Below are 16,652 nucleotides of genomic sequence, written 5' to 3' on the forward strand. Positions count from 1 at the left end.
ACGTGCACATTCAGACTTTTATTAAATTTTTTTTCTTTCCTTTGAAATATTTGTTACAAGACAAGGCTCAGTTGATAGGGAAGAGGGAAATATACAGTCAAAGAAGAGCATGATATAAAATTAAAAGGCAAGATTAATTGGTATTCAGGACAGTCACTTTTCAGTTGTGTCTGACTTCATGACCCCATTTAGAGTTTTCTTGGCAAAGATAATGGAATAATTGGTATAAGGAAATCTCAGTGAAGAAACTCCCTCTTCTCATATAGATTCAAAATTATTCCATATCTTAAAGTCTTAAATCATACCAATAAAAAATTGAGCATGTTCCATGTGTGCATACATATATTTATTTATCAGTTGTGTATGTGGTACTACTATGTTTATAGTTATTTTACTAAAACATAATTACAGTTAGCAGGGATTATACTGAAATAGAAAATTTAAAAAGGATGTGAAAAATAAAATAAACTTTAATCCCAAGAGTCAATAGGGAGGCACTGGGTTTTACTGAGTAAAAGAGAGAGGTGGTTAGACTTGCCCTTTAGGAATACCAATTTGGCAGCTGTGCAAAGGTTGGATTAGAGAAGAGTGAGACTTGAAGCAAGTAGACCAATTAGAAGGCTCTTGGGCTCATATAATAGGGCAGGGAAATGGTAATAAGGGTCTGAAAAAGGGTACTGGCACCTGTGTGGGTAGAAAGAAGGAAGGAAATGGCTATGAGAATGTAATAGATGTAGAATCTTTGGAACTTGATAAGGACTAGCTTCAGCTGCTAGTTCTCAGTTGACTAAACAAAAATTTAAGCATATTGGAAGAAAACTCCAATTGCTTTAAGGTATTGCTTTTCAATGTGATCTAGAGTTTAAAAGCCAAGAATCGTTTCAGAAGGACATGTTGCTCTTTGCTGCCCCCCAATTTTAGAGAAGTAAAAAGAGAAAAGATTATACAGCTGCTCTGTCATAAAGGATGAGATCCTGAGATTTAACTGGATTACACAGAATCCAAAGGAGTGCAGGGCTTGTTTTTCTGCTCAGAAACTCCACTTGAGCTGTTTTTGCTCTGAGGCTTATTTGCTACAATTTGATAGGTCAACACATTATTCTGTTAAGGTTGTAGCTGGTTGAGCTAGCTAGTCTGTATTGCCTTGAGAGTCAGCCTGATGAATTTTGCAGTTATTTGACTTAAAAATCAGAACTGTTGTCCAAATTGATGCTGTTAACATGTTTCCAATAGCATTTTATGGGTGCCTTTAAATTAAAAGAACTTCTCAGTACTATATATTGTTTTAAGAATAGAAGAGAATTTGCCTAGGTGAAGACTAGTAAGGACCAGGAGACAAGCAAATCATAAAAGCAGATTTATGTTTTTAATGTATTTTTTTACTTACAATTTCTTTTTGCCTTATTGCTAAGTGATTGGTTATGTTTAAGATCTAAAAATGTCATCATTTTGATTAGCTGTTTGTATAAATGGAAGTTACTGGCTCAAGAAATAAAGTGGTCGGCAGTAAAGGTATTTGCTTCCACAACAGGAAATTCTTTAGGTTGTTGTTGTTGCTGTTGTTATTGAGTAGTGCTCAACTCTTCCTGATCCCATGGACTATAACATGCAGGCCCTTCAGTCCTCCACATCTCTTAAAATCTGTCCAAGCTTATGTTCATTGCTTCATGGAATTATCTATCCTTGACTATTCTCTTTTCCTTCTGCCTTCAATCTTTTCCAGTATCAGAATGCTTTGCAATGTGTCTTCTCTCCTGATTATATGGCCATGTAATTAAGTTTTGGTCTCAGTATTTGTCCTTCCAAAGAAGAGTGAATTTCTTTAAGTACTGACCGATTTGATCTCATTGTTATCTAAAAGACTTTGACAAGTTATCACCAGCATTCTGATTTGAATGCATTGATTCTGCAGCTTAGGTAGACCAAGAGACTTTGAGGGTAACTAAAAAGCATTAAACCTTTTCTGAGAAACTACATTTGTTGCTGTGAGAATAGGGTGGAATTGATTGAGCCAGCTCAAAAAACATATTGAAAGGTGCAACACCCAGGTACTGTTTGAACCTATTATATTTATAATAGCAAACCTGAAAAGGCAAAATCTCAAAATTTCATCTAAACCATTAAGGAAAAACTACGTTAAATATAGTTTTATATCAAAAGTATTTTGAAGCATTTTAATTATTTGATCATTAGAAAGCCAAGGAGATTGTATGACATAGAAGGGTGCTGGCCTCAGAATGAAGAAGATCTAGTTCAAGCCTCAACTCTGATCTATTCTGGTTATGGGACTCAGTCATAGTTTTTCAGTGCCCCAGGCAACTCCCCTAATACTTTTAAATGATGTTGAATAATGTGGATTTGCACTGGTAGGGGGAAGTTGCTCACTGGAAGCTCCCCGCACCCAAAAATAAATAAATAAGTGAAGCTATAGGTGCAGACAAGAGGGAAAAAAAGACAATATCCATATATATCTATCTGTTAAATAAATTTGGCCCAGAACATTTAGTTATTGACTAATCATAGCAGATAATGTATTTATGCTCATCTACAGCTACAGAAAAAGTGAATTATTTATAAAAAATGCTAAAGGGCATCAATCAAGTGAAGCCACCTTGGCATTGTTATTGATGGTGATAGTGAGTGTGTGTTTGTGTGTGTCTATGTGTGTGAACACTTAAGTGTGTATGTATGTTTTGGTATGGGGTAAGAGAGAAGGGCAATTTTTAAACTTATTTCTTTTTTTTTTTTTTTTTTTTTTTTTTTTTTTACACAAATACACTCTTTATTGCCACTTTTTAGATCTAATTCAGTTCATCAGTGGTTTCTTATGATATGATACTCAGGACACTACCCCAAATCTAAAACTGTTTTGACCCAAAGAGCATAATAGGATTCTGACTTCCTTTGTCCTAAATATATTTATATTAAACTTCAATTGATTTTCTCCCTTTTGGGGCAATCTTATCATAAAATTGACTCACATTAAACTTGGAATTAAAATTTTTAAAAATCCAGACTATCCTTTATATACATTACCAACATAACAAGGCTGTCCTTTTTATACTTCTGTGTTTGTTTGACTTTTTTTTTTACATTTATTAATATTCATTTTTAACATGGTTACATGATTCATGCTCCTCCTTTCCCCTTCAACCCCCCCCCCCCCCCCCCCTACCCATGCGCATTTCCAATAGTTTTGTCATGTGTCCTTGATCAAGACCAATTTCCAAATTGTTGGTAGTTGCATTGGTGTGGTAGTTTCGAGTCTACACCCTCAATCATGTCCACCCCGACCCATGCGTTCATGAAGTTGTTTTTCCTATATGTTTCCTCTCCTGCAGTCCTTCCTCTGAATGTGGGTAGCATCTTTACCATAAATCCCTCAGAATTGTCCTGGGTCATTGCATTGCTGCTGGTTCAGAGGTCCATTACATTCGATTTTACCACAGAATGTCAGTCTCTGTGTATAGAGTTCTTCTGGCTCTGCTCCTTTCGCTCTGCATCAGTTCCCGGAGGTCTCTCCAGTTCGCCTGGAACTTCTCCAGTTTATTATTCCTTTTAGCACAATAGTATTCCATCACCCGCATATACCACAGTTTGTTCAGCCATTCCCCAATTGAAGGACATACCCTCCTTTTCCAATTTGTTGCCACCACAAAAAGCGCAGCTATGAATATTTTCGTACAAGTCTGTTTATCTATGATCTCTTTGGGGTACAAACCCAGCAATGGTATGGCTGGATCAAAGGGCAGGCATTAAACTTATTTCTAAACAAATACTTGAATAATCTTACAGCATAATGTCACATGCCAATAACCATTAGAATATACTAAAATACGACTGACCTCTGATTTAAAATGACTTAACCAGCTTGGGATAAAGGATTAATGCAATCACACAAATCTCTTGGTAGTCCACACAGTGATAACATGGCATAAGAGACCTCCTTTGGAACCAAATTTTCAGTCACTTCAGTTTCATTTCTATGAAATCAAAGCTATGCTAGAAGATTTAAAGTTTGCCGGTGTCCTGCCTTTATGCCTCAAAAATAACACAAGTGGACTAAAGAACCTGAAGTAAGCAGATCTATCCATCTGTACAATGAGCCTACTATGTCCAAGGCTTTCTTCAAGTCTCTTCTCAAAGCTTGCCAAGTCCTCTTCTTTCATTAAATTTTTTCCTAAAATCCTACATACATTATCAAAACATCTTTGCTGAGAAACAATGTGGGAAGTTTCTTTTAGGCCTACCTTGGGCAAAATTTCAATCCCTATCACTACCTTTTACCCCATAAAATTATGTATCTTCCATTATATTTTATTGGACTTTTAAACTTGCTAATTTCCCTATGTATGTCCTCGAAGTCTGTTGCTCTCATGAGTGCTTTCTTAAATTATAAACTCTAAAAAGCAGTGACAACATTATATTCATTTTGAATAATGCCTCACATGGCATGAGAAACAGAAATAATTAAGAATGACCACTTTTCCTCTCCCCTCTGCATAGTGGATGGGAGAAGGGATTAATAAGCTTAGTTAAGATGACATGAGTAGAAAAATATCTGATACCAAAACTCCTTTCAAAATTAGTATAAAGAGTAGCTAGGTGGCTCAGTGGACAGACTGGAGACAGTAAGTCCTGGGTTCAAATCTGATCTCAGATACTTCCTGGAAAGAAAAATGTATGACATGGGCAAGTCACTTCACACCCATTTCCTAGCCTTTACCACTCTTCTGTCTTGGAACCAATCACAATATTGATTCTAAGAAGAAGGTAAGGTTATTGTTTTTTTTTTTTTAATTAGTGAATGATTTCTCTCAGGTGGCAGAAAACATCACACAATAGATGTCCAGCTTTAAAAATCTGATCACTGGGCAATTGACCAATATACAGAAAATGTTGCTGATGGTGCAACAACAAGTTGCAACAACAACAAGGCAAGTCTAAATGTTGGATATTCTTACTTCAAACCTTGTAGACCTTCTATTTATCTCTGACTCACTCAACAGAAGCTTAGCAATCAGAGGGACCTTAGAGATCATCTACTTAAAACTACTCATTTACAGATAAATGATATTAACATAGGATACTATAATACATACTATGAAATCAAATTCAAATTAACAAGAATTCAAGAGGTAGCTGTTAACATGCCAGGTACTTTGTATGTAGGGTGTTTAGGGTATAGAGTTTAAGAATCCATAGTCCTTGCTTTCAAGGAGTTTATTGTCTGATTAGAAGGGAATACAGAATATTCACAAATAAGAATAAAGTAAAAATGTCCTATATGAAAAAAAGGTAAGGCCACACAAAGTACTCTATGAAAAATTCATGAAGCGAGTGATCATTTTTAGCAATGGTAGGGGGTTGTGGGAGGAATAACACAATATTTCAAGGAAAAGGTAGGCCCTGAAAGAAGAGAAGAATTTTAGCAGGCCTTAATGAAGAGGTAAGATAGGCACGAGGAAAGTCTGATGAAGACAGAGATAGAACAACACTGGATTTTGATGCAGGGTGGAAGAAAAGTAGTAAGAAGTCAGGCAGGAAAGAAAAAATGTCAATTATCTTGTGATGGATCTGAAAGACCAGGCTAAGGCATGTGAATTTTATCCTAAGAACCACTAAAGGTTTGTGACCAGGAAACCAACACCTATGCACCATTCATATTACTTTGGCAGCTATGTGAAGGATGGATTGGAAGAGAAGATGCAAAGGCAGAAGGCCGAAGAAGAGAAGCTGTCACAAACCAGGATAAAATAAGGCATGTCCTTCCAAGCTGTGTGACCCTAGCATGCTCACTTAATCCTAATTATTTATTCCTGGCTGCTCTTCAGTCTTAGAATTCATACAAAGAAAAGTTAAGATTTGGGGTTTGTTTTTTTAAGTAATAATGTAATAAGAACCTGAAATAGGGAAGTAGATGTATGAAGGGAGAGTAAAGGATGGAAGAAAAATATTTTGAAGGTAGTATCTAAGGATTTGGCAAATGATTTGGGGTGTTAAACAGGTAAGGGATAAAGATGGCTCAAAACATGAGGATGGTGGTATCATCATTGTCATCATCAACTACAAAAGAGAGAAGCTAGGAAAAAGGTCAGGTTTCAGTAGAAATGAGTTTAATTTTCAACATAGAGATTGAAGTGCCAGAGAAATATCCAAGAAAAGATAACCAGCAAAAAGTATTTGACCAAATTAGAGGAACTAAGAAAATTGAATTATTCATTCAAACAGATAATAACTAAGGACCTGTACTGATTACCAATGTTAGCTGGAAGATATGGCTAGGGTAACAAGATAATATAATATTTTCCTATGGGAAACTTGTGTTCCAGTGGTGGTTATTTGGCAGTTATCCAAAAAATAGCATTATCTCCTCAACATTTATTGAACACTATTATGCGTGTATAATGTCCTATGCTAGATGGTGTAGAGAATAGAAAGATGAGTAAAATGAATAATTAATCTCTGCCCTCAAGAAATTGACAGTTTGGTAAGAAGAGAAAGAGTACAAAATGCTATGCTATCACTTCTGACTAGAAGTGATCAGAGAAGACTTCCTGGAGAAGATTTTAAACTGGACCTTGAAGGATTTAAATAGACAGATGTAAGAACACTGATTTCCCCTGACAATTCTAAGTCTAAAGCTAATAGCAACTGATACCTTCCACAATGCCTACAATGATGACAGACAACTTTATAAATGTGTAATTTATACATTTTAAATCAACCTTGAAGGGGGCAGCTAGGTGGCTGAGTGGATTGAGAGCAAGGTCCAGATATGGGAGGTCCTGGATTCAAATCTGGCCTCAGACACTTCCTAGCTGTGTGACCCTGGGCAAGTCACTTGACCCCCATTGCCTAGTCCTTACCACTCTTCTGACTTAGAGCCAATACACAGTATTAGATCTAAGGCAGAAGGTAAAGGTTGCTTTTTTTTTAAAAATGTAAATATTAAACATACTACCAAATCCAAATCTTAGGAACACCAAAAGCAAAACAGAAAACACTACAGAGGTATAACACATTTTTCCCACCTAGAAAGCCTATGTGTTCAGTTTGTGTGTGAAGTGGTATTTATTTGATCAGAACTGAATAAGCTTTGAGAGAACATTTTTGGAAACCAAACCAAATGAGTAAGTGAATTTCCACCATGTGTACGTTATTCATAAGTAATATGATTTGTTCCATGTTGTAAAACATCTTAATGGAAAACATGCTTGTATTCTGACCAATCGATATAATAGCCCAAACCAAAAAAGAAATTTGACCTGGACTAGTTCTTCCCATACCTGGTTTCTCTTTCTTCATGCTGTAAAATTAGGTTGCTGTAGAAATTCTCCAATGTGAGTTTAGCTACAGTCACTCTTTCCCGGGTGTGGTTGCTCATGGGAAAAGTTGTTGTAGTCCCCGCAGTCATTGCCATAGTAACAGATACTGAAACAGAATATATTATAACAAATTATTCAACCAAAGAAACTTTCTTGACAATTTCCAAATGTTTAACTTCATTGGAAGAGGGTTCTATCCTTCTGGACAATTAAGCAAATCTAAGCATTTCATACCATAAAATGATATGAAACTAGTGAACTAAGATGTGCCAGATGAACTGTAGCAAAACAAAGAATGAATTCCAACGAAGCAGTGAAAACAACATGTGAATTACTGTAGGTATTCTACACATGTAGGCACAAAGATTCTTGCTTGCAAATGGCCAAATAATAATTCAGTTTTATGAATTCCAAAAAAAAAAAAAAAAAAGCAAGTTGGCAAAGCAAAAGCTGTACTGCTTTCAAATAATAAATTCATTTGCTATGCTAAAACAAAGGTCCAAAATAATTAGTTTCATAATGAAAACAGAAAAACAAAAGACTAGTAGTATGAGGAGATAAATTCATCAATCACTTCTTATTAATTTATTCAAAACCTTTATTTTCTGTCTTAGTAACAACTCTTGAGACAGGTTATGGGCTACACAAAATGGGTTAAGTCACTTGCCCAGAGTCACAGCTAGCAACTCTGAGACCAGATTTGAACCCTAATGCCCTGACCAGCTAGCTGTCCAACCTTATATTTATTTATTTAATGCTTTACATAAATTATCTCATTTACTTTTCACAACTAGGAGAGGGGAAGGTGGAATGGAATTAGCATCCATAAAATGATAAGATTTTTAAAAATTTAAGTGAAATGTCTAGAGTCACAAACTCAAGTGTTAAGAGTAGAAATAAGAGCTTTGATCTATTACAATCTCAATAAGCATTTATTAAACAACCATTTGTCAAGCACTGTACTAAGAATGCAAGGACATAAAGGAAGCAGTCCAGATTTTCACACACACACACACACACATACATACATACATACATATATATACACACACACACACACAGTGTCACAAGTCATAGTGCAGGAGAAGCTAAGTGGCTCAGTGGATTGAAACCCAAGTGTAGATTTGGGGGGTCCTGGTTTCAAATCCAGGCTTAGGCACTTCCTAGCTGTGTGACCCTGGGCAAGTCACTTGACTCCCATTGCCTAGCCCTTACCACTCTTCTGCCTTAGAACCAATACTTAGCATTAATTCTAAGATGGGATGTAAGGTTGTTTTTTTTTTAAAGCTTTAATAGTTGTTAAAACTTTCTATGTTTGAGAGATCAATGCCATGATAGCAGAAACATCTTAAATGAAACTGAAAACTGTTCTAATGAAGCATGCTAAATGAAAACATCACTTTTACAGGATGTCCTTTGCATAGTTTTCTAATAAGCTTTAATATCTATTCTATTAGTTACTCTGTACCAATAGACCTAAACAATTGGACTATATTATATCAATCAACAAAGTATTTATTAAATAGTTACCAAGTACCAGGTACTGCAGTAGATGATAGAAATATAAAATAAAACTCTCCCTCTTATACCTCAGTAATAAATTTCAAAGTTGGCTTTAGACCAGATATTCTTCATATTGTATTCCAAGTTATAGGGATTAGGACACATTATATTGCTAATGATTTGGCTCAGTTTCTTGCCAAAACCTTAATTCTTTGATGGTTTTGAATTGAGAAAGTCAAGAAAGATTACATATTACATACTGCCACATTTCAAGGAATTTCAAAAAAGAAGGGATAACTAAATGGTCAAGAAAATGGAAGGATGATAATAGAGATTACAGAAAATGCAGCATTCATCTCCTTAAATTTTCATAAAACTAGTAGAGTCAAGATGGTGTGAGGGAAAGAATTATGGACTAATTGTAATTCAGATGCCCTAGATTCAAGTGTCAGCTCTATCACTATTTAAGCATGTGACCATATGCAGGTCATTTAACTTCTCTTAAATATCCTTATTTGTCAAATGAAGGTACTCATTATACTAATCACCTCATAGAGCTGTTATTGTAAGAGTTAGTCATACCCACTATACCATAATCCCACCACACTATATTCTAGTCATCCTTCTGCTATGCAGTTACTCACACACACTATTTCTTTCTTCTGAGTTCCTTTCGTCCATACTTCTCAGGCTGGGAATAGCAATCAAAACAATATAATACCACCATTCCTGAAGAGGACATATACAATGATATGCTTATGAGTCCATTTTGATTTCTCAGGCCAAAGTACTCCCACCTCCCAAACATTCCTCTCTATATGCAGTCTTCCGCTATACAAGATCCTTGAGGACAAGGCTGTCTTTTATTTCTTGTATTTGTATCTCTAATGATTAACATAAGCAAGTATCAAATAGTAAGCACTTAATACATGTTTCGTTATTCATATAAATTTTAGTTATTACAGGTGGTTCCAGGAGTGGGGCATATCCAACCCTGGAGATCCAATCTGGATAAGACAGAGAACAAGGGTAGTTCAAGCTATCTTTAGTCCATAGGGATTAGAATAATTCCATAAATTAAGAAATATAGGGGGCAGCTGGGTAGCTCAGTGGATTGAGAGCCAGGCCTAGAGATGGGAGGTCCTAGGTTCAAATCCGGCCTCAGACACTTCCCAGCTGTGTGACCCTGGGCAAGTCAATTGACCCCCATTGCCTACCCTTGCCAATCTTCCACCTATAAAATCAATACACAGAAAGTTAAGGGTTTAAAAAAAATTTAAAAATTTTAAAAAAATTAAAAAAAAATATAGCTATTCTTGGCAAAAAACCTTATGTTTACCTCAAATAGCATTGAAACTTTAAGCTTTCAATTAGATCAGCTTTAAACCAGATTTCTCCTTGATTAAAAGTCTCTAGGAGAAGGAAGGAAAGTGACTAAAACATAAAATTCAAAGTTTGTAGGTACCAATAGTAACAGACTTTCCTTTTAGAGGAAATGTATCAGAGGGCAAAAAGTATAACTAACTCTGTCAGAGAAGAACCCCAAGTTTAAATAACCCAGAAATGCACTTATCAAATTCTAAAACATAAAATGGAAAACGTTTTTTGCAAACAATAAGAGGAAGTCCTCAAAAATCCAGGAAAACTAGTTAGAACCATACTAAGTAGAACAAATGAAAAGAAATTAGAGTTGAATATTTGGAAATACAAATTAATCAACAAAAGGAAATTCTAAAAGGTAAGTAAGTCTATATGGGCAAAAAATAAATCAAGCAGATGTATTAACAGTTGCAAGTTGCAAAGAGAAGACATGGTTATTTCGTAATCCAGACATTCTCCCTAATCTGAAAATGGTGACATGTTTTCCATGAAAAATAAAACACAAAATTGTCCTATTTAAGGCAAGAAATAGGAAGAAGTACCATTTAATAATGGGACAGGACATGTGATGATCATTAAAAGAAACAGAAAAAATAATGGGGGAAGAAATTCACAACCACATTCATATCTCTATTGGAAAAACAAGGAAATACAGGCAAGTTGTCTTTTGAAGTCTTACCTAGCCTAAAGATCATTAAGAGAACAAATAGAGAACATTTATGTGCAGCCCTCATGAATATAGACAGTATAAGTGCCAAAAAATGCTAGCTTTTAAAGTGTTAATCCCAGTGGTAAGCACTAGGATATCCACTTAAATGCAGTCTAAAGGACAATAATCTTATCTAAATAATGAACAGATCAAAGGACAAATAAATCACATTAAAGAAAATGAAAACAGAGATCACATACCAATATTTGAAAATAAAACAATTCTAAAAATAAAACTTACATCTCTGAAAATATATTAACAAAGGGAAGAGACAACTGATTAACTGGGTTTACAATTAAAAACTGGAAAAATCAACAAATTAATCATCTTTAAAGAAGCATGAAAGAAAAAAATTGAAAACCACAAGGGAAATTGAATTGAAAACAAAAAGACTATTGAGCTGAGGCACTAAACAAAGAGCTATTCTGTAAAAAGCCCAACAAAATTGACAAACCATTAGCTAATTTGATTTTAAAAAAACAAAATGAAATGGACAAAATGAAATTTTTTTTTAAATTCACTTGGTAGAGCAGAAGAAAATTCTCAGAAATTTTCTAATTGATTATATACCAATGAATCTGAGATTCATTCATGTTCATGAAATGGTAACAGATGAATATTTATAAAAATAGATTCTAAACTCAGTCTCAGAAAAAAACTGAGAAAACTTTAAACTCACAAATAAAGGGCTATGTAGCAACTGGACTAGATAAGGAGGCATCAAAAATTTTTTTAAACATTTAACTTTTGTCTTAGTATTGGTTCCAAGGTATAAGACTGGTAAGGGGGAGATAACTGGGATTAAATGATTCATCCAAGGTCACACAGTATCTGAGGTCAAATTTTAACCCAGGATTTCCCGCCTCCAGTCCCATGTTGGCTTTTGATCCACTGAGCCACCTAGTTGCCTCAAATGGCATTAGCTATTTTAAAATTAATTAATCCCCAAGCTATAAAAAACTCTTTTAAAAAATATAAAAAATATTCTATCAAATTCCTTTTATAAAGCAAAAATGTTCCAGATAATCAGATTAGGAGAGCAAAAACAGAAGAAGGACCAGAGACCAATATCACTCATGAATATTCATTATAGAAAAACTTTTGCTAAGAGTTCCATGTCAGAAAAATAATTAGCAGAATGAATTGTATCATTGATAAATCCTACATTATTATATCAAAGAATTTGGAAAAAACCTAAAAATATGGTTTGTGCTGAGAATTCTTTTTTTTTAAAGCAATAGAATGGGGGGCAGCTGGGTATCTCAGTGGAGATTCTGGCCTAGAGACGGGAGGTCCTAGGTTCAAATCCGGCCTCAGACACTTCCCAGCTGTGTGACCCTGGGCAAGTCACTTGACCCCCATTGCCCACCCTTACCACTCTTCCACCTAGGAGCCAATACACAGAAGGGTTTAAAAAAAAAGCAATAGAACGGAAGGTCCTTTGCTTAAGAGCAGCAAAAGCATTTACCTAAAACCAATAGCTACTGATATTTATAATTAAGAAACAGAAGTAGCTTTTACTATAAGATCAGCATGAAACAAAGATCTGCCTCCCCCTTTATTTTTTGATAAAGTATTAGAAATGCTAGCTATAGTGATAAGAAAAAAAATTAAGGGGATAAGAATTGGCAAAAAGGAGGCAAGATTATCCCTACTGGTAAGATGATATAATTGATTCATTTGGAAAAATCCAGAGCAGAGTTGTTTTTAAACTTTTTTTTGCAGCACAGATCCCTTTAGAAATCTAGTTACACCTGGGCAAACTCTCAGAATGTTCCTAAGTGCCTAAAACAAAATATATAAGATTACAAAGGAAACCAATTGTATTGAAATAATTATTTAAAAAAATCTAAAATTTAAATAAATAAAAACTGAGGTAGCATCAGAAAACAAAATAAAGGGGGCAGCTTAGGTGCTCAATGGATTGAGAGTCAGGCCTAGAGACAGAGGGTCTTAGGTTCAAATTTGGCCTCAGACACTTCCCAGCTGTGTGATCTGTGTTGTAAGCAAGTCACTTAACCCCCATTGCCTAACTCTTACCGTTCTTTTGCTTTGAAACCAATACCGTACATAGCATTGATTCTAAGATGGAAGGTAAGGGTTTAAAGATAGATAGATAGATAGATAGATAGATAGATAGATAGATAGATAGATAGATAGATAGATAGATAGATAGATAGATGGATGGATGCAGGGCTGATAGAAAATGTATTCACAAAATAGTATTTATAGAAATAAAGGAAGTCTAAATAATTTGAATTGTCCGTTTGTATTCATGACTGATGTATGCCAACTAAAATTATACAACCTAGAGTATCCTATAGATATAATGTAATCCTAATCAAATTATCAAGAAGATATTTTATAGGACCAGACAAAAGAAAAAATTAGTAAGGAAGAACAAAAGGTCAAGAATGTCATAGGGGGACCTGTGAAAAGAAGTAGGAATGAAGTAAGACGAGCATAACTGGATCTCAAATTATATTATAAAGTAGCAATTTTTTAAAAAGTACAATAAATAGAAGCAAATGAAATCTAGTGTTTGATAATTCAAGAACAACAGGTTTTGGGGGAGGAATTCTTGATTTGTAAAAATTTTTAAAACATCATAAAAATTAGGGTAGAAAAACAAGGAAATGTTTTTCAACTCTTAATGGGGGGAAATCCATAGCTAGACATAAAAAGAAAGACAAAATAAAGGCCTATATATGATAGAGGAAAGAACACTGGTGGTAATGTCAAAAGAACAGTATTCAAAAATCCCACTTCTGATGCTTACTAGTTCCAAATCTTAGTCAAATACGTAATCTCCAGATTCAGTTTTTTCCTTTGTGAAATATGAGGGATTTGGATTAGATAGTTGGAATGATCCCTTTCAGCTATATGAAAATTTGACAAAATTTAAAACTTTTTGAGGAAACAAAACTAATTATACCAGAATATGAAGAAAATATAGACTGAAGAGGTAATAGGAACCTTTGAATCACATACACAAGCATCCAGGATATGATTAGCATTTTTTAAAAAATGCAAACTCTCAGGGTCAGCTGGGTGGCTCAGAAGATTGAGAGTCAGGCCCAGAGATGGGAGGTCCTGGGTTCAAATAGGGCCTCAGACACTTCCTAGCTGTGTGACCCTGGGCAAGTCACTTGACACCCATTGCCTAGCCTTTACCACTCTTCTGCCTTAGAACCAATACACAGTATTGATTCTAATAAAGATGGTAGTAAAGGTTTTTAAAAAAAAATGCAAACGCTCAAGAGATATCTGAAAAACTTTAAAATCACTAAGATAAATGTAAATTCAAAAAAATTCCAAACTATCACCCTATATCCATCAAAATGGCCAAAAAAAATTAAATAAACTAATACTATGAGAAGCAAAAAACACTAATTCACTAGTTCTAGAGTTGTGAACCATTCTATCATCTAAAAAATGACTTGGAAATTATGTGAGAAGATTTTCTAAATCACTCATACCCTTTGATGTGGTACTTACTAGGTTTAGCTACCCCAATCTCCCAAGGAGGTCAATGACAGAAAGATGCATCACATGTGTAATAAGATGTCAGTGTAGGCATTTATAATAGCAAAAGGATAGAAACAAATTAAGTACTTATCAACTAAAGAATGTTTAAATCATGTAAAATATGAATACAATGGAATATCCTAATATCATAAGTAATGAATGAGAATTTCAGAGAAATAGAAGAAAAGTTTTGTTACCTGTTGCAGAGCAAAGAAAGCACTCAAAGGAACGACATACAGAATTTAAATGGAGACAATGAAAGGTCAATGATAGGCCAAATTCAAGGTAATTAATTGTTCATTTCATTATTAGACTTTAAATGACCCAAAAACTAAAGTATATATCCCCCTGTGAACATATAGCAAGCAACACAAAAATGGCAATTATATATATTTTTACCTTTAATCAGAGGAAGAGGGTAGGGAATAAGCTTTCACATGATGCCTACTATGTACAATGCACTCGAGTGCTTTACAAATATTATCCCATTTGAGCCTTAAAACAACCTGCAAAATAAGTGCTATTGTTTTCCCCATTAAAGATGAGAAAAATGAGGCAAACAGAGGTAAAGTATTTGTCCAATTATTAAGTGTCACAATGCCTGGCACATAATAAAGCGCTTAATAAATGTTTATTGAGGCCATATTTGAACCCCAATCTTCCTGGCACCAGGCCCACTAAACCACTCATCTAATCTATTAGATGGATGGACTTGCTGTTTTTTTATGGGAAGGTACCCAGAGGGAAGCAATTGTTTATGGGAAGTAACTATTGTGTGAATGGAATTGGCTCACCCTTATTCATTTGTGTAGACTCCAGCCACCAGAAATAATGTCACCCCACCCAACTTAGAATTAAGTGGGGAGGGGGGAGGTCTGTTACCCACCCGTGATAGTGACAAATCAAAAACAAGGGACTGCCTTTTGGGCAGTCCAAAACAGTGTCGAGGCTGCCATTTGTCCACGTGAAATTGGAGGTGGATGCAGGAAGTAACGAAAGCTGCTGTCTTTTAAATATGATGGTAATTTCCTATGGAGGGCAGTTGGCACTTTAAACTTGGTGTGGAAGGATCTCTGGTGAGACCTCAGGCTGCTTCCCTTTGAATTGTCACATGGGTAAGTTAGGCTGACTCTCTCTTCCCTTAGAGTTTCTGGAGGCTCTAGTCTAGCCTCAAGGAGGCCTCTCTTCTTAGAGGAGGCCTTGTGGCTAGAAACCTTGTTTAATTCACCTCTGTGCTCCTCTGCTGGGGCCTCTAAATCCCTACCTGGTTCAGGCCTCTGGTCTGGGCCAGAGTTTCTCTCTCTCAATTTCCCTACCTTCAACTTTTCTAATTGTAAATAAACCACCATAAAAGGTCAATCAACCAAGAATGAGAACAGAGCAAACCCAACTCTCCAAAGCAGAAGTAGTGTCAAATTGTCATTTATAATTGTAGTCCATTTGTAGGTAGAAAGTTCCATATTTATCCCCTGCTTTATGCAAACCACCAATCCCAGTGAGTGAAAAACTATACTCATTGGTTTCAATCATTTGAGAGCAGTAAAAAGATGCTGAATGATTAAAGCTATAGACCTTTCAAGAGTAAAATTTCTCTAGAGAGGCAAAAATTCAAGAAAGAAAGTCCAAACTCTACAAAATAGCTTATGCCAAAAGGTATTTGGGGCATTTAAACAAAAAACCAAACAAACCCCACCATAATGTTCACAGGCATATACCAACACATTCAGTTGTTTACCTTCACGTTGTAATGTAACAGAGCCATAAGGACCCTAGTAATGCCTTCCAAAGAATGAAACAATGGGGTCTAACAAGGTAGAGATCCATCTAGATGACTGACATTTATATTGCAAATCCCTTCCCCTAATGGATTTAACATTGTATTTCCCTTAATAAAGGCTTTTCTGTAGCCAGAAAGAACAGGATACAATTTGCAAGTCTAGTGTTCCTGAACTGATAAAAACAGCTTTGGGTACTCTTGAATTTCCTGCCCAAATTGTATTTTCTCCAGACTTACTTATTCACCAGTAGAGACATTACCAGGGGTTAAGTTAAAAATTCTTTGATTTTATTAAGCCTGAAGAAAGGCGATAACAAACCTGGCACTAAAGCAATGACCTATAAATAGAAGTGGTAACTCCAAAGGTTTACTAGGGAGCTTCAAAAGCAGAAAAATAAAACATTCGACCACTGAAGTGACTTCTTTG

General features: G+C 35.3%; 1 protein-coding gene across 1 annotated transcript in view; it reads right to left on the reverse strand.

Annotated features, from left to right (window-relative positions):
* STK38L (serine/threonine kinase 38 like) overlaps nt 1-16,652 on the reverse strand; it is a 117,508-nt gene that overhangs the window by 33,198 nt on the left and 67,658 nt on the right. Inside the window, exon 2 of the mRNA XM_044679062.1 lies at nt 7,290-7,434. Coding sequence (XP_044534997.1) covers nt 7,290-7,423 — 134 coding nt within the window. The 5' untranslated portion in view covers nt 7,424-7,434. The remainder of the gene's footprint in view (nt 1-7,289; nt 7,435-16,652) is intronic.

Source organism: Gracilinanus agilis, chromosome 5 (genome assembly GCF_016433145.1).
Source record: "Gracilinanus agilis isolate LMUSP501 chromosome 5, AgileGrace, whole genome shotgun sequence".
NCBI lineage: Eukaryota > Metazoa > Chordata > Mammalia > Didelphimorphia > Didelphidae > Gracilinanus > Gracilinanus agilis.